This window comes from Lissotriton vulgaris, chromosome 4_1 (assembly GCF_964263255.1).
Source record: "Lissotriton vulgaris chromosome 4_1, aLisVul1.2, whole genome shotgun sequence".
NCBI classification, from domain to species: domain Eukaryota; kingdom Metazoa; phylum Chordata; class Amphibia; order Caudata; family Salamandridae; genus Lissotriton; species Lissotriton vulgaris.
The window spans coordinates 2082987799-2083009345 of NC_141691.1; the positions used below are offsets into that span (position 1 = coordinate 2082987799).

The 21547-nt window shown below is 44.7% G+C and overlaps 1 protein-coding gene across 1 annotated transcript in view; it reads left to right on the forward strand.

The window, feature by feature from the left end:
- Positions 1-21547, forward strand: part of LOC147725081 (sodium/iodide cotransporter-like) — a 195327-nt gene that overhangs the window by 29508 nt on the left and 144272 nt on the right. The window contains exon 6 of the mRNA XM_086967103.1: positions 6414-6554. Coding sequence (XP_086823229.1) covers positions 6414-6554 — 141 coding nt within the window. The remainder of the gene's footprint in view (positions 1-6413; positions 6555-21547) is intronic.

Here is a 21547-nt window from a genome sequence, read left to right on the forward strand (position 1 = left end):
GTCAAATGGACAAACAGTTTAATATGATTTTTAAAAGACTGGACAGATTACAAAGCCTGGTAAAAAAGGAAGATGTAAAAAGGAAAGGTGCCATTAGTATTGATCAGTTAAGGGGAGACCGATTCCTGAAAGATATGGAGGCTGCCAGCAGGGGCATTATGGGGGGAATGCCCACCTGCGGTGCATTAGGCACTAAGAGTGTAACCAGGGATAATAATACAGGGAAAAACTTGCTTCTGCCCTCACATAGTCCTACTGCGGACACACCATCTCAGACCGCATTGCATGTAGTTGATAGGCAGCCCTGTTCCACTGGTGGGGTGGCGGGAGCCCCAACAGGAGACCCCCAACCGGCCTCTGCGAAACCGGGGAAACCAGAGAAAGTAGCTTCTGACAACGGTTCTACTGATGTTACACGGTCTAAAAAACAACTAGGGCCAGTCCTTCATTTGCCCCCTGAAGCTTGCCCGTATGTCTTAATCCTAGCAGGTGCCCCCCCCCTGAAAGATGATCAAAGTGAGTCTTGGGTACAGCTAAAAAATAAGTGCATTTATTGGTTGTCCAGCCACAAAGATGTCGGGATGCAGATTTCTAGTGAAATCCTGACAGTACGACGGGTAGGTTGGGTTGGTCCCACACCTAAGAACATTAATGGAGATTCTATTATAGTCATGAACTTCAGGCATCCCTCAACCGTAAAATATATATTAAATAGTAACAAAACCCACTTTTGTCCTTCAACTGCTGTGACCCCATTACCATTGGGATATTTTTAGACCTCCACAGAGACCAAACATCTCAGTTACACCAATTTACCCATTATTTAACAGGTTTAGTGCCCTATCTGACCTAGAGAGCCAGGGTTGACCATCAACGGGCACCCCAGATGTCATCGAAAGGTGCACGACCAACGACAATGGCCCCCTTGATAATAATAAACCAAGTACCACTATCATCGCTCCCACGGCTAGTGTGGGGGTAGCATCGCCATGGGAATTAAATACAACTGATCTTGTCACCGTTGTGGCTACCCCTACCGATAGGTTAACCATATTAAGCTGGAACATTGCCGGTCTAAAGGAAAAATGTAATCCATAGACTGGACTGAATGGATTAATAATTTCGACATCCTAATGCTCCAGGAAACATGGTGTACCAGTAGTCTCCTCCTCGAAGGCTATACTTGCCATAATTCCATCGTACCATGTCCAGCCGTGGGACGACCCAGTGGAGGCCTATCAACATGGGTAAAGATCACTGCAGGATGCCATACTAAAACCGTGGAGACTAATGATGAGAATTTCCAGGCTTTAATCTACTCCAGTAGGATTAAGTTGTGTTTAATTAATTTTTATAATAATGATTTTATATCACAACCGAATAATAATTTTTTAAGGCTGTTTGATTTTATTGACAAAATCGTGGATGGACAAATCTACGGTAAATTAGATGGAATCATCCTGGGAGGTGACTTTAATGCTCATATTCACAAGGGAAATGCCAACCCAGTTGCCCCTCTTGGTCGGGTGTCACCCTGTAAAAGAGGGGAGGAATTATTCAATCACCTAGCCACTCGTGACTTAATCAATGCTATGGAGATAGCAAGTCGCATCACGGGCGAAGGCCCTTTGGCCACTTACACAGGGCGCGGCTGCTCCTCCACAATTGACTATGTATTTATATCCGCCCTACTTGTGGACTGTTTAATAAAGGCTGACGTCCCTAGCACTGTATATAGCGACCATAATCCTATTCTGACTTTTTTAAATCTATTGAAAGATTGGATAAGCAACAGGAAATAGGGGCAACTAACCTGGCGGCATCAACTGATAAGGGTAATTTGGAAGGGGATAGACAATAAGGGGCTTTTAACGTGCATTATTAACAAGTACCCTCAATTGGTTGAAATGTGTTTATCCAGGGAACACCAAGGTCCTGAAATTATTGAGGCTTTTGCACGGCAATGTGTAGCTTTTAAAATGGAGATTTCCAAACCAGTCTAACGTCCTAAACAAGATCCTAGGTGGTTTGATAGCTCTTGTTCTAAAGCAAACCGGGAACTACGAGTGGCACTCTCAGTAGAACCTCTGGACCAGTCCCTGGTAAGACTACTGAGGATACACTATAAGCGTGCCACAAAAACTCGGGCTGAAGAGCTACTGAAGGACCAGTGGGAATCCCTTGCCCGCACAGCCGCACTGAAAGATGTTGCTGGGTTTTGGGGCGAGGTCAAATCTTTGAGGTCTATAGGATCAAACATCACCCCCATTAATTGTAATATAACAGGTAAAATGTGGGAAGATCATTTTACAAACATTTATGCTGCGCCTTGCGACTCAGCTAACATCATCATCTACCCAGTCATGACACCTAACATCATGATAATGGAGGTGGAAGACGCTATAAAAGAAAAGTGCAGGAAACAAAGCACCTGTTCCTGATGGACTATCCATCGATCAAATTATATCAGAGCCTGAATTTTGGTCACCTCTACTGTGTAATGTTTTTAACAACTTGTCCCATACCACTGCCCCAGAAACCTGGTCTAATAGTATCATCGTCCCCATCTTCAAGAAGGGTGACAGACTCAATCCTAGTTGTTATCGCCCAATATCTTTAATTGATAACACCTTAAAGATTCTAGGAAGAGTAATTTTTAATAAGATCAGGGCTTGGGTGGAGGACAATAAGAATTTACACTCGTGTTAGTTGGGTTTTAGAAGCAACGTGGGGACTGTGGAGCAATGTTTGAATTTAAACCTAATAATGGGCAAATACACTTTAGCCAAAAAAGCCGCATTGTCTTTGGGTTTTACGGATTTAAGTTCTGCTTTTGATTTTGTTAACCACTCTTGATTATGGGTGGTTCTTTTAAATTATGGGTTGGACAAAGCACTTGTATATTTCCTGGCCCATTTGCACAGTGACTTGAAAGCCCGCGTTAGGATAAATAATGAAGGAAGGTTTCAGGGGACATTTTAAAAGGCAGGGGGGTTAGGCAAGGCTGTGTTTTAGCCCCCCTGCTTTTTATCTTGTATATAAATGAATTAAGTAACTCATTGTCTAAATTAACAAGAGATGTCCCCAGCATTAATGGTACACCACTCCCCGTTCTTTTATACTCGGATGACGTGGTCCTTATGGGCTGCACGCCCAATGCACTGCGCACTTTAATAACAGGCGCTGTCTCGTATATGGCGGATCTTGGCCTGTGCACTAATTTTAATAAATAATACATAATGTCGTGCGGGCCCAAAAAACACAGTATCCAGCATATTGTGTCAGGGAGTGACACTCTAAAAAGCACTAGCACTTTCCCCTACCTAGCCCTGATTAAGCATGGGCGAATTTTGCGAATTCGCGATCCCTTGAATTTGCGGATTTGCGAATTTGCGATCCGCAAAATTCGCGAATTTGTGCGAATTTGCGGATTTTTGTTTTTTTGCATGTTCACGGGGTTTTTTGCGTGTTCGCGGGGTTTTTTGCGTGTTCGCGGGGCTGTTTGCGTCTTCGCGAGCCGCTTGCATAGCGAACTTACCCATGCAGTCATATAGATAGATAGATAGATAGATAGATAGATAGATAGATAGATAGATAGATAGATAGATAGAAAGAGAGAGAAAGAGAGGGAAAGAGAGAGGGAGAGAGAGAACGAGAGAAAGAAAGAGAGGCCGGATCTCTGAAGGGCCAGATTCCTGAGTTGCCCCTACAGAACATACAGCTTTTTATTTTTAGCAAAATGCATATGAAAATTGTGCTGTAAAGGTCTCTTTTAGTTTAACCCCTCCTGACAACTCAAAATGGGTGTATTTGCCATCCTCTCCCTTCTTCCTGTTTTTTATATCTGTAAGTGCTTCCTGATGAGGTTTAATTCCTTGGACAGGTGCCTCGTTGCCTACTTGTAACTATTCTCTGACCCTGCTTCAAGGGTCAGAGCAGGGTCAGAGAATAGTTGCAAGTAGGCAACAAGACGCCAGGAAGCAATTAGCAGCAGGTGTCCAAGTTGAAGTTAATTTGTTTGTAACCCTTTTGTAAAAGGTTACAAAGAAATTAGGTTCAACTTTTGCACCTGCTGCTGTAACCCTTGCTTGGCTGAAAATTCGTCCCCGCTGATTCGCGGATTTTACCGCGATTTCGTGAGATTCGCGGATCGCGAAATCGCGGAAAATCCGCAAATTCGCCCGCGAAACGGATTTTACGCCCACCCTTAGCCCTGATGTTCTCAAATACAGGATCTTGGCAGCCCCATGTGGCGCATGGGAGGAATAAACTGGTTAAGGCAATAAATTCTATAATCAGCCTTCGACAGCCTAAACGGGCTGAGGTAGTAATTCCGCTACTACAAATCTATGGAATTCAATGCCTACCTACGGCAACCTATGGCTCAGAGGTGTGGGGGTACTCAAATAGCGCCAATATACAGATTAAAGAGAACAGATTCTGTAGAAAGGTCCTGGGCGCGTCTATTTCAGCACCCACTTATGTTTGTGACAGGGAGCTGAATCTTTTTTATGTGGAGGATTTCATCAGGTCAAGGCCGGCATTATTTTGGTTAAAAATATGGAGGAACCTTGCCGATTTTTTGACCCAAGAAATAATTACGGATTGTTTAAGGTGTGACAGGGCAAATCACATACCCTGGCTAGGGCCAGTAAAAAGAAGCTTGGCAAGTGTGGATAGGGAGCATTTATTCTCCCCCTGCCATACCCACTGATCAAGCACAACATAAGCTAGTAAGAGGGGCATTGTATAATTTATATCAGAAAGAAAGAGAAACGTCTGAGCATCCTAAACCGACCATCATAAGCTATATCCCCCTTCTGGCACAGTGTGGCAGGCATAACAACATGCCGCAGGGATACCTCAGAAAAAATCTGGGGAGGTGGAACAGAAGTTTGCTCTTTCGTTTTAGGGATGGGAGTAATAAATATTCTTTATCATTCCCATTGGGTTTCAATAAAAACCTGGGAAATCTGCAAAGCCCTTGTAATCTAGGGTGTAAACAAACTTTGTTACACTTTTTGTTTTTCTGTGGCTTCTATGCTAGATATACAAAACATTACCTAATTCCCTACTTTAAAGAGCATGCTGTGGTGGATTTTAATCTAGCATTTAATGAATTAGTGCTGTTAAACTGTGATGAAGTCATTTTTAGAGTATGCTGCTTTCTCCAATCTGCGATACGCTCTCGAGCAACTATGAATACGCCCTGATGAATTGAATCACTTGTATATTATTGCGGTTTTGTATAAGAGTTTGAACATTTATTTATTGCATATTTGCACTATGCAGCAGTCCCCTCTGTATACTTGATGACACTTATCATAAAATGTTTCTGTTATATAATGTTTGCACTTAGTTAATTAGTTTACATTGTGTTTACATCTAATGAGTGCCAGTCTAGATTATAAAGTATGATGTATTTTTATACATTGTTATTATCAGATTGCTCCCATCTAATATAGACTGTTAGACAACCATCTCATAGATCGGCTGTGTTTTTAAATTGCTTTTAAAATGTCCTAAATTGTTTTTAATGAAGATTGTTGTGATAACTATGTGCTTTTATGAATGTTTTTATATCCGAATAAAGATCCCTTTGACTTGACATGACATGAACATGCATTTAATACATGGAAGTGTGCAGGGCTGTTTTGCTTATATTGTATTAGAGTGACTAGAAAGCTTTTTCTTGTTTCTCTACTTGGGACCTAGGGGATTGTGTCCTAAGCCCATTGCACCTTATCGTGCTAGATATAACTAACAGGGATGTTAGAACTGGTGCAGGCGTTTATGCTTTGATCCCCATTTTTCTGTGACATTGCCTCAGTATGTAAAGCTCCATTGTTGAAACAGACTATTGCATCATTGCACCAACATGCAATGCATTATTGCAATGTAGAGCGCTTGCTGTGCTATCACAGTCAATAAATACCTATTGCCAAGAGTATATATTTACACATTATGCTAGAATGTAAAGCCCAATTGCACCTTTGCCATGCCAGTGCGCATGGTACCCCTTCTTGTATCCTCGATGGCCCATGTACCATAAGCGTCATGGGCATGGCAGTATTCGCACTGCCTCTAGTGAAGGGACTGGCCCGTTTTTGCTATGCTAGTGTCCATTGTAACATTGCCACGCAACTATCCATATAGGCCAGCTATGTAATGCACCATCACCATGCCAATGCACAGTGATGCCATTCACCTGATATTGGTGAGATCCACTGAGGCGGGGGAGCCGGTTACATGGCTGGGTGAGTGGGGCGGTAGAGCAAGGAAAGGCACTACCTCTCAGCTGTCTTCAAGTCTGCATTGACTGCCCATCAAGTGTCAAACTGCTCAGATGCACCCAGTAACCAGCATCCATCACTCATGGGCTTTCGGTGTGTTCCTTTCTTTTGTCTCCACAGCTTCGACCCGGACCCCCGTCGGCGCTCCACCTTCTGGACATTGGTATTTGGTGGGACTCTGCAGTGGCTGTCCATGAACGGCATCAATCAGGCACAGGTGCAGCGCTACGTGGCATGCAAGACAGAGCGGGAGGCGAGGATGTGAGTGAGCAGAGGGATGGCAAAGGTGCCCACCCCGAGGAGGGCAGACAGTAGGAAGGAATATCAGCCTGGGTCAGTGAGCTGAAGCCGCCCTAATCTGGTCTATGTAGCTCATCCAGACATGTTATTTTTTCAACATTCCGGTACCTGTAGTCCTAACTTTTTAAAGGTGAAAGCAAATATACATGTACCTGAATTGTAAGACAACCAACATAGCTAGACAATCTACTCACACTGTGAGCCCTCTCATGAGGTGATCAGCACAGAAAGAATGCCGTCAGTCATTCTAGCACAACAATCAATTGGAACAAGTTTCTACTTTAATTTTCTGCAATTTTAAAACCACTTAACACCCTCTCTCTTGCCCTCTTAAAATCTAGTTTTTATAGGTATTGAAGATTATAAAATGTATTTTTTCCATACTGAGGATGACGAAAGAAAGGATTCTGGTGAGAGAGAGGAACTGGATTGGCGAGATGGAATTTGCAAGAGGAGGGTTGATCTTATCTGCCTATGGGTCATGTTGATAAAAACAGACTTATCTCACTTCTGAGAAGAAAGATTTACAGGTAGACAAATTTTAGGTACCAGACAAGTGATCTTCCTCGACGTCATCTAACAATCCATTAAATGTGGACCGGTCACTATAATTCTTGTACTCAAGGTTTTAGCATAAGACGGGCTCATTTTGCATCTGTAGCCACAAATGACTCAAATAAATCCTGAACAATTCTGGGACTTGGGTCCTTCACCAGAATTCTATTTTGATGCTAATAAAAATGTGAAACTTAGTAAATCTTCAAATTTGAATCGAAATTGCAATGGGGAACTGTTGGACTTGGCCCTTTTCCCCGAAATTTTTCGCCTCTCGCCCCCCTAATTTGAGCTGTCTCCCCCATGGTGAATAACGTATACAGGCCATGTGTGGTGTGAGATGCCTTGTTAATATGGAATGTCAATGCTAAGGTGCAGGTGCTCTCTTCCTTCAACATGGCTGCCACTGGCCCCTGCTACTGCGGAGTGTGTTTCTTTTTAGTAGCACCCTAGATGCCAGGAGCTGGCTGGAACCCTTAAACATTGTTGCCATACCAACCTGCCTTGCCTGCCCATAGTTGGGGTAGGGAAGCTCCTGGAACATTCTAGAATAGGGGTGGGGTCTGCTTTTGCCGCCTTAGAGTGTGGTCACCTGACCTGGGCATATATAAAGAAAGGAGGGAAAGTTTCTAGTCAGTTGGGGCATCAATGACCTGGGGGAACCAACGCAGGAGACTTAGGCGGTAGGGCCTAGTCAGGAACCTATACTACTGGGGGTGACAGGGTTTAGGCGCTGCATATCAAGTTGTGTGAGGAACACTGAACTAGCCCACTGATCTGGCCCGGCCGGAGGGGAACCCATGGACCACCTGCAGTGACTTGCTGAGGAATCCTGTCAGCAGCCTTCAACTCAACCCCCTCCTCAAGAAACTACCTACAAAGGGCGCAAGAACCACCCAGCGCAAAGAAGAAACCCACCTGCGCTAATCAGGACTACTGGGGATCAATCAGGTACTGGGATGTGCAATTTCCGCCCCCTCTGTCTGCACCTGGGGCCCCAGCGCTGCCCTGCTTCGTCCCCTCTGTTAAAACTGCCTGTGCGGCGAGGCTGCTTTCCCTACCTACCCAGGGCTCTTCTATTGTGCACCCTTGAGAAGTGCTGTGATTCGGGAGATTATTGCTGCCCTTGAGAAGCGCTGTGTCCACGAAGCGCTATTGTGGAGACTGCCCCCGAGCGCTGCCTTTGCTGAGCGCTAACTCTGCCAAGCCTGCTGCTAGCCCCGAGGCGCTACAAGCGACCGTGCCAGTCTGCCCCAGTGCTGGGCCCAGAAGCGCTGCTGACCCGAGTGCCCCCGCCGAGGCGCTACTACAGAACTCACCGTTGCGGCCCGGCACCGCGTCAGCGAAGTGCCGTTATCATTCACAGGGTCTCAGAGGGCCCGGGGCTCCGCTGCCGCCGTTGGCACCTAGGCGCTGCTTCCCAATTGGCTCGACAGCTGTACGTCCTTTGCGGCTGCCCCCGGCATCACAAGAGGGCCGCCGGACTTCGGAGTGGGCAGCGCTAGGCCCATCATCACGTAATAGGGGCGCGTCTTGCCCCGCCCCTGCGGGCCGCACTGCTATTGGCGGCTGCGGGCGCTCCCTTGCCTCGGCCCCCACTGATTAGCCCCCGGCCCCAAAAGCCATCAGGAGGCCCAGGGACCGTCCCTCACTGGAGCGGGGCCTCCACTGCTGCATCGGAGGCCTCGTGGTTGTCCCTGCCATCACCGGCCCTGCAAAGGGGGCTGCATCATCGAGCGGGGTGGGCTCAGAGGAGAGCCGAGCCCCCACATCTACAACACCTCAGAAACCTCCGCAAGGGCTCCCCAAGGAGCCGAAGAGACCAGGTAACACCCGGGGAGGTGGGCAGAAGGCCCAAAGAAGACCCTGAGTTCGCCCCTCCCCTGCGGCACATTGTTGTTGGGCCCCGTTGGCTCTTATTAGCCCAAAGAAGGCCCCCCTGAACTGGGCTAAGACTCTGGTAGGCCCCTGGACCCAGGGCTAGATAAGTTAACCCTTGCCTGGAGTAAAAGTTGAACACCAGACCCAGTCGCTTTATGAGTGGTCCATTCTGGATAACTGAAATGCTCATTTTTAGGTGGATGGGTGGTTTATGCACTGCGGGTTTGACTTGAAACCCGCAGTGCATTGCTTAGCGCACTGCGCCTGTAGGAGCAACAGTGCATTTAGCAGCGTGATTTAAAAAAAATCCTGTTTTCTCTCTTTATTATTTAATTTGTGTTCGCTGTTTCCCCTGTTTTTAATAGCCCTTTGACTTGCACTTTAAAATTGATTACCCACCGCTTCTTTGGCGGGCCCTGTTCCTTCGCCTCCACTTTGGCAGACATCTTGGGGGGATAGTAGGATGCCTGGCGGCGCCATTTTTGTTGTCGGGCTAGTTGCTCGAAGGACGCTTGACCTGCATTTAAGGCGGGTAAATTAGGCGGCGCCCATTGACTTGAAACCCGCAGTGCATTGCTTAGCTTGCTACGCCTGGAGGAGCAACAGTGCATTTAGCGGCGTGATTTTTAAAAAATCCTGTTTTCTCTCTTTATTATTTAATTTGTGTTCGCTGTTTCCCCTGTTTTTAATAGCCCTCTGACTTGCACTTTAAAATTGATTACCCACCGCTTCTTTGGCGGGCCCTGTTCCTTCGCCTCCCCTTCGACGGACATCTTGGGGGGATAGTAGGACGCCTGGCGGCGCCATTTTTGTTATTGGGCTAGTCGCTCGAAGGACGCTTGACCTGCAATTAAGGCGGTCATGCTGACGCGCAGCGGGTACGCGCAGCGAGGTAGCCAAAGTACCGCCGGAGTTACGCCTGAGTTCAGCCCGTCAGCGTCCCGGAGGCGGACGGGGTGGCGGGAGGAGCTGGCTCTAGGATTAAATATTCGGCGGCGGAGCTACTCTCATTCAGAAAAGGTATGGATGTGTGTCGTGTGGTCTTTCCTGGGCGATACAGAGGCAAAATGCGGTGTCAGGGATGTGGCTGGTTACCAGGCAATTTCCCGGTGGGGGGGCAGTTAGCCCTAAGGCCACTGTTAAACATCTGTGCCTCTTACTTAATACCCGCTCTTTGAGCAGGTACGCTCTTGACATCTACGAGCTTCTAGTTGTAGAAAAGCCTGTATGCTTAATGCTTACTGAAACTTGGCGGGGGGAGGCCTCCAATCCGGATATTGTGACTGCTATTCCACCTGATTATGTGATTTTCAGGCACGACAGATTGAACGGGAGGGGTGGATGGGTGGCGATTGTGGTCAGGAGATCTGTTCCCTGTGTGGTTGTCCCTATGGAGGCCATTTCAGGCTGAGAATCCCTGGCATTCTCTATAGCCCTATCTCCCCATCAATCCTTTACTGGGCTCCGGGTTTACCGACCACCTGGACAGCTGGGGTCCTTTCACGAAGAGTTGCAGGTGCTGGCATCGGCGCTCTGCTTGAAGGCAGAACACTGTATTGTGCTTGGGGATTTTAACATTCATATGGACGTGGGGACGGATGGTGACATTATTAAAATCAATGATGTCACCTCCCCCGGGCCTTACCCCCTACCTGGCAGTGCCAACTCATAACAAGGGCCACACCCTTGATCAGGTGTTTTCTACCACTCCACTCGACATGGCCAGCCCTGTCCCTGTCCTTTGGTCGGACCATTTTCTGATTAGGTTTCAGATTTTGGGTATGAGTAAATCATCCTGTGTAACGTCGAGTCATCCTAGGCAGATGTGTCGGGCATATCATCGGGTGACCCCAGAAAGTCTGGCCCAGGCGTGTTTGGATCATCCCTGTCCTCTGTCAGGAGACCTAGAGAGGGATCTCGATCTGCTGCAGGGGTGGTTAGTGGAGCGATTAGACAAATTAGCTCCTCAGATTGCTCCCCGGAAAACATCTAGACGGATCTCTGCTCCTTGGTATACGGAGGCTTTGGCTCTGACACGGCGCAATTGTAAGGTAGTAGAGAGGCTCTGGCGCCAGCAGTATCATACTGGGGCCAAGGCAGTCTATAGGGCGGCCATCAAGGCCTATCATGCGGAGATTTTCTCTGCGAGAATTGAGACTGCTTCGAGTTCCTGCAAGGAAATTTTCACTATTGTGAAGGAGTTTATGACCCCTAAGGCAAATGCGTCGCTTCATGAGTTCTCTGAGTCACAGGTGATCTCGCTAGCTAGCTTTTTTACCACCAAGATGAAGCAGATCCAGGACTCTTTTTCTTCTTCTCTGGGCCCGAGTGATGTCATCAGCCCGGAGGACCAGCTGAATTTGACAGCTGGATCTGGTCCCATTCTTTCGGAGTTTCCATCTCTCTCTGACTCCGCATCTCAGGACTTCCTGATCAAGCTTAAGTCGGGTTCACCTTTAGACCCTTGCCCTGCTAAATTTTTAAGTAGGGTGGCGGAGGTTATGAATCCGCTGATTAATCCCATCCTTAATCTGTCTCTGACTAGGGGTGCAGTTCCAGCGGTTTGGAAACAGGCGATGGTTGTTCCATTACTTAAAAAGCCGGGTCTGGACCCGGAGCTACATGCCAATTATAGGCCGATTTCCCTCCTGCCTGCTCTCGCAAAGATAGTAGAGAAGCATGTTCACACTGTGCTCTCTACTTTCCTTGAAACCCACAGTTTGTTGCACTCCACCCAGTCTCACTTCCGGACCAACCTAAGCACCGAGGCGGCGCTATTGGAGGTCAATGAGGCCATCAAGGAAGCGCTGGATGCAGGAGGAAGAGCCATGTTGGTAATGTTAGACCTGTCGGCGGCCTTCAACACCGTCCCTCATGAGGGTCTCCTCAGCAGGCTCCATGAGATCGGTCTGAGAGGGACGGTGTTGAGCTGGTTTCGATCTTTTTTGGCTGGTCGCCGACAGGTGGGCTGGGCCCCTCCGTACTCGGCCGAAGTACCGCCTTTGGAGGTCGGAGTCCCGCAGGGCTCGGTGTTGAGCCCGACTCTCTTTAATATCTTTATGACCCCTCTGGCGGTGCTGGCGGAGTCTTTTGGAGCTCAGATTGTGTCATACGCCGATGACACCCTGCTCCTTTTCACTTGTGGGAAGGGGGCTGATTTTGACGGAGAGAGCATCCGTGGGTGCCTTGGGGCTGTTTTCGAATGGTTTCAGCGAAACAGCCTCAAGTGCAACCCAGATAAATCAGAGGTGCTATTCTTCGGGTGTCAGTCTGACCCGGGCTGGCAGGTGTGGTGGCCGGTGAATATGTTCCCTCCTGTGTCATCTTCTCAGATTGCCAAGAACTTGGGGGTCAAGATTGACAACGGCTTGACGCTTAAGTCCCAAATCCTTGGATTGGCTGGCACCTGTTATGGCCTCCTTAAAATGCTACGTAAGTTTTTTCCCCTGCTCCCGCTGGCGCATAGGAAGATTACGGTCCAGGCACTTATTGGTTCGAGGCTGGACTACTTGAACGTCTTATATTTGGGTCTGCCTGAATACCTTCTCCAAAGACTACAGGTGGTCCAGAACTCGGTGGCACGGGCCATTTTTGGCCTACATTGCCGAGCGAGAGCTTCGGACCTTTTACATTCTTTACACTGGCTGCCTATTTGGAAGCGGATTGTTTTTAAAGCACTTACGCTGGCGCATAAGGCATTTCATGCTGTGGGAGCTGAATACATCCAGAAACGGCTTGCCTTCTACAAACCGGCTAGAGCCTTAAGATCGGAATCTCTCTGCCTTGCTGTTGTCCCTGTTGTCAGGAAAGCAAGGGTGGGGGGACGCTCCTTTAAACGTTTGGCACCCCAGCTTTGGAATGCCCTGCCTTTGTCGCTTTGCAGTACATCTAATCTGCTGGCCTTCAGAAAGGGTCTGAAGACGTGACTCTATGGTCAGTAACTTGTTCGCTCTTTTTCTCCTTTGTGCTTTCCCTCTGCAGTTTGTTGTGGGTTAGAAAGCGCCGGGACACTCTTCAGAGTAGCCGAGCGCTATATAAGACACCCATAACATAACATAACATAACATTAATGCCTAATGCAATTCTTATTCCGGCCTAATGAAATGTTGGCTTTGCCTGACCTGATGTTTGTTCTCTTGCCTAATGAGATATTCACCCTGCTTAAGGAAATGTTTCACCTTCAATGACATGTTTTACTCCTGCTCAGGGAAATGTTTTCTGCTCCTGCCTAATGCCGCATTTCCTGAATGCCTACAGTCCCCTCTGATGAAATGCTTTGCCGAGACATTGGTGCTTTGATTATTGATTGCCCTGAACCTTCAACTTAGATAAAACGTACTGATTTCTACTCAAACCTTACTGGTGTGGTCTCAGTCATTGTGTGCGTTACCTGCCTCAGTGGATGTGGGTGCTGTATGGTCCCTTTACACCTAAGCTTTCGGGTGCCTACCTGCTCGTGCCAGGCTACCCCCCGGGGAACTGGTGACCCCAGTTCCTACAGGAACAAAACGTTGAAGAGCATCTTTAAACCGCTCTCCCAATTTCCATTGGTAATGGCCAGACTACAGTTAACAGCTTCCAAACATATCTAACTAAATAAACTATCATTCATTTTAGCTGAAATTTAGATAAACCTAATTCTTCTGCAATATTCCCATTACTTGCTCCACCTCAAAAGGGACAGGTTTCAGAGTCTGGGCTCCAGTGAGTTTCTGGTCTTATCCTGTCTCTCTTGATAAAGCTTTCCCTAGATTAAAGATAGACCTAAACTTTCTTAAGCCAGGACACATCCTTTGTGGATCATTACATCTTCCGTGGCTAAAGAGAGTCTGACACCACTGTTAAACCTGGGAACACTTTACAAAATGAGATCCTTTTCCTTTTTAGAATCCGCTTTCTTTGCGATATCACAGCACAATTCTTTAAAACCCCAGGCTCTTCCCAGGTTCACTTTCTGATAACTATGCTGTCGAAGGTTTACGGGTGTGCACAAAGCTCTGGGGCATTCCTGTTCTGAATGGCCTTGTCCTCTCCACTGAAGTAAAAATCCTTACTTTGGATATTATGTGTGAGTGAATCCTACTGCAAGTGCAAACCCAACTTCTACAAACCACATAACTCTTTTGCACTCATTAAAGAAGCTATAGGAACATAGAAGTCAAACTCTCAAGTTCAACTAGCATTGTGAATCAAGGTTGTTTAATTGCCCCCGTTCCTGCACCCTGAAGAAAACAAGCTACTTACCTATAACTGTAGTTCTCCAGTATTAGAAGCTTTCATAGATTCACATGTCTGAATCATTCCCCGTCGTCAAGACGGGAGTCTCCGGTATATAAAAAAGCAATGCTTAGTTGTATAGCAAACTGAAAAGAGGCCTAGGCCCATTTCCCTTTTGCAACCCATAACCTTCGTTATGTAAGAGAGACCAAACTTGTCTCTGAACCAATCAGAGCTCCTCAACCTCTAGAACACTCCTGAGAGAACCTTTTGCCCCTCAGCTTTCGCGCCCTTATGCCATAGACACCTTCTGTGCTAAATCCAAGGTGAGCCTCTCAGGGGAGGAGGGTGGGTCGCATGTGAATCTATGAAAGCTTCCAAATACTGGAGAACTACAGTTACAGGTAAGTAACTTGTTTTCTTACTCCAGTATTGGAGCTTTCATATATTCACATGCCTGAATCAGAATAGTGAGCAGTAAGTCATAGCACATTTTTTGTTACTTAAAATCACGAAATAGGCAACATGTCATCTGACAATAGTAGCAGTCATCTATAAATACATATAGAGAAATGTTCATGAATCATATATAAGACAGCATATGACTATAAAATGTGCTTATATCACACACAAAGGAAGGAGGGATGGTAAAGAAGGCTCACCATTATAGAAAAAGGTGCCTCAGTACTGGTTGTCCCACTGCCACATCCTTTTCTACAGGTGCATCGAGGCAGTAATGTCTGGTGAAAGTATGCGTACTCTACCAGGTTGCAGCCCTGCAGATATACTGGATAGGTACGTGTAGTAACCAAGTCCACGCTGGAAGTAGTATTTCAAGAGGATTTATTCAGGTTGGTTACAGCATAGTAGTACAGTAGATATTAGCCCCACCAGGAGCACCGTTCCACTGACACAGCATAGATAATAGCAACCCAGGATACTACAGTACACGAACAAACAAAGCAGTGGAGGTGGACACTGCTCTTGTAGAATGTGCAGTACATGTGCATTCAAAGGCTTCCCCACCGCCTGATGACAGTACTGTATTGCACTTGAAATCCATCGGGCAATTCCCCATTTAGACAACGGAAACCCCTTCCTGGGGGCACTAAAAGCCATAAATCATTGGGAAGACTTCGGAAAGGCTTTGTTTTTTGCAAGTAAAACTTTAGACAACGTTGAACATCCAATGAATAAAGAACTTTTTACGCTGCTGTCGACGGTTGAGGGAAAAACTTCTTAAGGATCAACAGTTCTTTTAGATTAAAATCAGTTGGTACTTTGGAATGAATTTGGGATTAGTCCTGAGGACAATTCTATCCTCCCTGAATTGTAGAAATGGTTCCTGAATTGTGAGAGCTTGTATTTCCACAACTCTCCTGGCTGAAAAGAGCACTATCAGAAGAGCCACTTTCCAGGATAAGAATTTTAGATCCGCCCTATGAATTGGTTCGAAGGGCTGTTTCATCAATTGGGATAGAACAATGTTCAACTGCCAGAGAGGTGGTGGAGGTCTTACAGGAGGGAAGGTCCTAAATAAACCCTTCAGGAATTGTTTTATAATTCTTTCCGACCATAAAGATGGACCTTAAGAAGTCCTCCTATAGCAAGAAATCGCCGCCAGATGCACTTTAACAGAAGCATGGGCCAAACCAGATTTCGCTAGCATCAGGATATATGGGATAATTTGGTGTGCCGCTGCATTCAGAGGATGGATATTGTTGTCCTGGCACCACAAACAGAATCTTTTCCATGTCATCCTACACGTTCTGTTTGTACTCTCTGCCCCTTCCTTTGACAGTATATCTCTGCATTCTGCAGAAATCTTTAAATGGTGAAATTTGCGGTATTCAGGAGCCAGGCCGTTAATCGTAGTGATTTCGGGTCTGGATGAAGCACTTGTCCCCGGGATATTGTCAAGAGTGATGGTATTGGCTGCGGACAAATTGGATGATACTCCGCCAATAGGAGCAGCTCTGTGAACCAGTGTTGCCTAGGAGCAATCAGTATTACTTTACACAGTTCGTTCTTTATCTTTGTGAGCACACGTGGCAGGAGGGGAATCGGAGGAAAGGCGTAGGCAAAGACGACTGACCATACCATCGAAAACGCATTCTCCCAAGACCCCCGTTGGTGATGCCAACTTGCGAAGAACTGGCATTTCTTGTTCTGGGCTGTTGTATTATGTCCTCGTTGATTTCCCACTTGTGGCAGGTCGATTGCAGTCTGCTGAGAGTGTCTGCTTTGATGTTCTGATCTCCTGGAAGGTGCTCCGCCTTTAGAGATACTCCGTGCTCTACAGCCCACTTCCATGTCTTTTGTGCTTCTCGCGACAGGGAGAGTGATCTCGTACCTCCCTGCTTTTTGAGATAGTGTATCGTGGTTGTGTTGTCTGTTCTCACCAAAACAGACTCTCCCTGAATTCTTGGTAGCGAATCCAGTAGTGCTAAGCCTACTGCCCTGGGCTCCAGCAAGTTGATGTGAAGTTGCTGTACCTGCAATTTCCATTGACCGCTGACCTGCAGATCCTGTAGGACTGCTCCCCATCCTTCCAGAGATGCATCTGTGTTAATTACCAATGGAGCTGGTTCGGTAAGGAAGGAAAGACCCACCAAGATGTTCCTGCTCTGGGTCCACCATGTTACCGCCTGCACCATAGCCGGCATGACTTTCACTTTGTCCTCAAAGGATCCCTCTGCCTGGTGCCATTGTCTATACAGCTCCTCCTGCAATGGACGCAATTTTAGTCGGCAAAAGGAATGAGAGGTATGCAAGAGGACACCATCCCCAGCAGCGACTTGTATGTGCTTACTGAAAGACACTTTTTTCTTGCGAACTCCTTGGCTAGAGTTACAAGACCCAGTTGCCTCTCTGTGGAATGAAATGCTTTGTTTACTAAGGTGTCCAGAACTGCTCCTAGGAATGTGATCTTTCTTGAAGGCTGAAGGGATGATTTTTCCATATTCAAAGTCAGTCCCAGTTTGGCAAGCAGCTGCATGCATGCCATAGTTGAAGCCTAAGTTGAAGTTTCCGATGGTGCTTTTATCAACCAGTCATCCAGGTATGGAAATACTTGGTGTTTTTTGTTTTCTGAGAAAGACTGCCACTGACGCCAGACATTTCGTAAAAATTCTCGGGGCAGACTTGAGGCCAAATGGCAACACTTTGAAGTGGTAATAGTCTCTGGCCACTGTAAACCGAAGATGTTTTCTGTAAGAAGGATGAATGGGGATATGAAAATATGCATCTTGTAAGTCTAGGGTGGTCATATGATCCCCTGGGTTTAAGAGCAGCAGAATGTCTTGCAGGGTGACAATCCGGAAAGACTGCTTCTTGAGATAGGTATTCAGAAATCTCAGGTCTAGAATCTGACGCCCTTGGAGAGCATTCTTCTGGACCAGGAATAAACAGGATTAAAATCCCTTTCCTTTTTGGGAGATCGGCACCGGGTCTATTGCTCCCTTTCAGAGCATTGTCCGAATCTCCTGGTGCATTTGAGATAAATGTTTAATCTCCTGACCTGTAGGCGGAGTCCAAGGGGGGAATTGAAGGAATTCTACAGTATGTCCGAATTGTATGATATTGAGGACCCATCTGTCCGTCGTTATTTTCTGCCAGTGATGTAGACAGGAAGTAAATTCCACCCAGGGGAACTTTTGGAGGGGAATGAATACATGAAGCCAGATACCGGAGGTTGTCATTGTCTTCTATTTTTGTCTTTCCCCTGACGACCACCTCGTCCTTTAGGGGCAGACTTAGCATAGCTCCCTGACTGTCTCTGCCCATACTGTTAACGGTACTGTTGTGATGAAGAGGTTGAAGAGGGGTATCTTCCCTGTTGGCAACCCCCTCTATAGGATGGTTGGCCTCTTCCTCGGGCTCCTCGAAAGGGCACTGTATGTTACTGTAATGTACCCAGGGTCTTCGCCGTATCTGTATCTTTCTTGATACCCTGAAGGGCCTCATCTACTTGCCTTCCAAACAAATCCTCTCCGTAGAATGAGAGATCTAGAATGTTATTTTGGACCTCCGGCCTAAAGGCAGCCGCTCTTAACCAACGTTGGCTTCGCAGGACCACCTCCCAGCGAGCAAAAGGCTGTGGTCGCAATATCCATCGCACAGTCAATGACTTCAGCCAAAGTCCTCTCTCCCTCCTGAAGAACTTTCTTCACTTCTTGTATATGTCTTCCAGAATGAGGTCCATGTATGGAGCCATCTCACATGACAACTGTCTGTCATACCTGCCCAGAATGGCAAGGGCATTCGCTGCTTTAACAAGGAGAGGAACACCTCTTTCCCGCATTGTCTAAACGGTAGGCAGACAAAAGATCGATTTTTAAATATCGACACACAATAATGTTGATATTTAAATATCGAAGGGACAGAATATAGAAGGTAAGTAATAGCGATATTTTTCATATCGATGGGTCAGAATTTCGACGGTAAGTAATATCGATTTTGTTAATATCGATTTTGTTAATATCAATGTTACTAATATCGATGTTAGTAATATTGATGTTAGTAATATCGATGTTAGTAATATCGATGTTGCTAATATCGATTTTTCAATGATTTTTATGTATATTATGTATTATGTATTTTTTAATGTCATTTTATTACATTTTGTATTTTAGTACTGTAGTGGGTTGTGGGTTTACAGGGGAATAGGGTGGGAAGTAATTTAATTATACTAAATTAATTATTAATTTTTAGGCATTATAAAGTATTTTAATTAATTGGTAATTATTTTTATTAATTGGCAATTCATTTAAATTGATTAATTGGTAATTATGTTCTGTAGCGGGTTGTGTGTTTATAGGGGAATAGGGTGGGGAGTAATTTAATTATACTAAATTAATTATGAACTGTTATGAATTATACATTAATTTTAATAAATTGGTAATTAATTGTTATTAATTAGTAATTAATGTAAATTCATTGATAATTATGTTTTGTAGTGGGTTATGGGTTTATAGGGGAATAGAGTGGGAAGTAATTTAAATGTAATTAAGTAATTATTTTAATTAATTTGTTAATTATATTATTGTTAATTAATCATTAACTGGTAATTAATTTTTTATAATTGATTAATTGATAATTATGTTCTGTAGCGGGTTATGAGTTTATAGGGGAGTAGGGTGGGAAGTAATTTAAATGTAATTAGGTAATAATGTATTTTTATTAATTGTTTTTGTTTATTATAATATTGGTGATTAATTATTAATTGGTAATTAATTATTAATAATTGGTATTTATTATTAATTTAGTTTTACTTAAATGTTCATTGGTAATTGTTTTCAATAATTATGTATTGGTATTTGTAAATAGTTTAGATTTATTTAGTAATTAAATTTTTAATATTTTAAAATATTAATTTATTTATAAATAGGTTATTTTTAACTTCTACGCTAGCCAACACTTTCCCTACTGTTGCACTCTCTGGAGTGGGAATAGTAATTTTTACCTCTACGCTATCCAACACTTTCCCTACTGTTGCACACTCTGGAGTGGGAATAGTAATTTTACCCCTACGCTATCCAACACTTTCCCTACTGTTGCACTCTCTGGAGTGGGAATAGTCATTTTTACCCCTACGCTATCCAACACTTTCCATACTGTTGCACTCTCTGAAGTTGGAATAGTAATTTTTACCCCTATGCTATCCAACACTTTCCCTACTGTTGCACTCTCTGGAGTGGGAATAGTAATTGTTACCCCTACGCTATCCAACACTTGCCCTACTGTTGCACTCTCTGGAGTGGGAATAGTAAATTTACCCCTACGCTATCCAACACTTTCCCTACTGTTGCACTCTTTGGAGTGGGAATAGTAATGTTTACCCCTATGCTATCCAACACTTTCCCTACTGTTGCACTCTTTGGAGTGGGAATAGTAATTTTCACCCCTATGCTATCCAACACTTCTTCTACTGTTGCGCTCTGCGGAATGGGAATAGTAATTTTTAGCTCTACGCTATCTAACATTTTACTTACTGTTGATTTTTTGGGAGTTATACTAGTATTTTATTCCCTCTGTTATTTAATATATTTTGTATAGTTTTAGCTAATGTAGTATATAATTAATTTTAAAAGTATTAAAAGTAAATTTAATTTTTTAAATTTGTTTTGCATACTTATTTAATTTGTATTTATGTTAATGTTGTATGTGTATAGATTAATTTGTAATTTATAATATTTTTCATTTATAATTCAAATAGTTATTAAAACTGATTAAGTATATATATTATTTATTATATGCATTTGTTTAATTCATTTTTTAATTAAATTATGTATATTACTTATTCATTTTAAATATTATAAAATATTTGTATTTGTTTATTATATTTCTAAGTCTTTAATTTATTTTGCATCTTTTTTTATTTAAAAAAACAATATTTTTTTTAAAATACGATATTTTTGACATTGATATGTTTTTTGCGATATTTGTGCACTTACCTTGTTGTAGATAGGATGTCGATATTGTTGACATCTATATTAATGCTCTGATATTTTTGTACCTCGATATTACGTCTTTCCATATTTTGTCAGACATTCTGTCTGAACGTCTCCCCTCTCTGTCAGGACGCGCCGATTGATTATTAGATTTCTCTTGCGCTGCCTGAGAAATTACCAAATCCGGCTTAGATTGGCCCAGTGATGCTGGTGCGTCCAAAGGAGCCTTATATTTCTTCTCAAATCTAGTGAGCACAGGTGTAACTGTCGCTGGTGTCTACATCACCTTTAAGCCTTCCTCCCAAACAATTGGTATAGCTTAAACCGACTTATGGTATGGCTCTTTAAAATCATATAGGAAGCATTCCATCTGTGTTGTAGCCATTGGAAGCTGGAATCTCTTCGCAGCCCTTTCCATTAAATTAGGGATATCCACCGGCAGAGAATCAGCAGGTACTGGTGTAGACGATGGCGGAAATGAAATCAGGTAGTCATCCCATTCCTTGTTGGGAATCTGTTATTTCCCCTTTTTCCTGGTCATCATCGTCCGTGGTGACAGGGTCCTGGCGGTGATGAGTTTGAGGAGCTGGGGGTGCAATTTCCTGTAGCAACTCCCTGCTTCTAACTGGAGTAGAAGGGATGGAACGTGAATACCAAATACGGATTTCCTGAGAAGCTATTGTCAGTGGAAATCTGTTTTTATAGTCCGCCAGCATAAACTGCAGATCCATCATCATGGAGGATGGCATAGCAACCATCTCCTCCTGCTATCCTTGGCGATAGTGTTGTGGCGAGGGGTTCTGGGACTCTCCATATCCCACTTCATAATCATCATCCTGACACTTTACA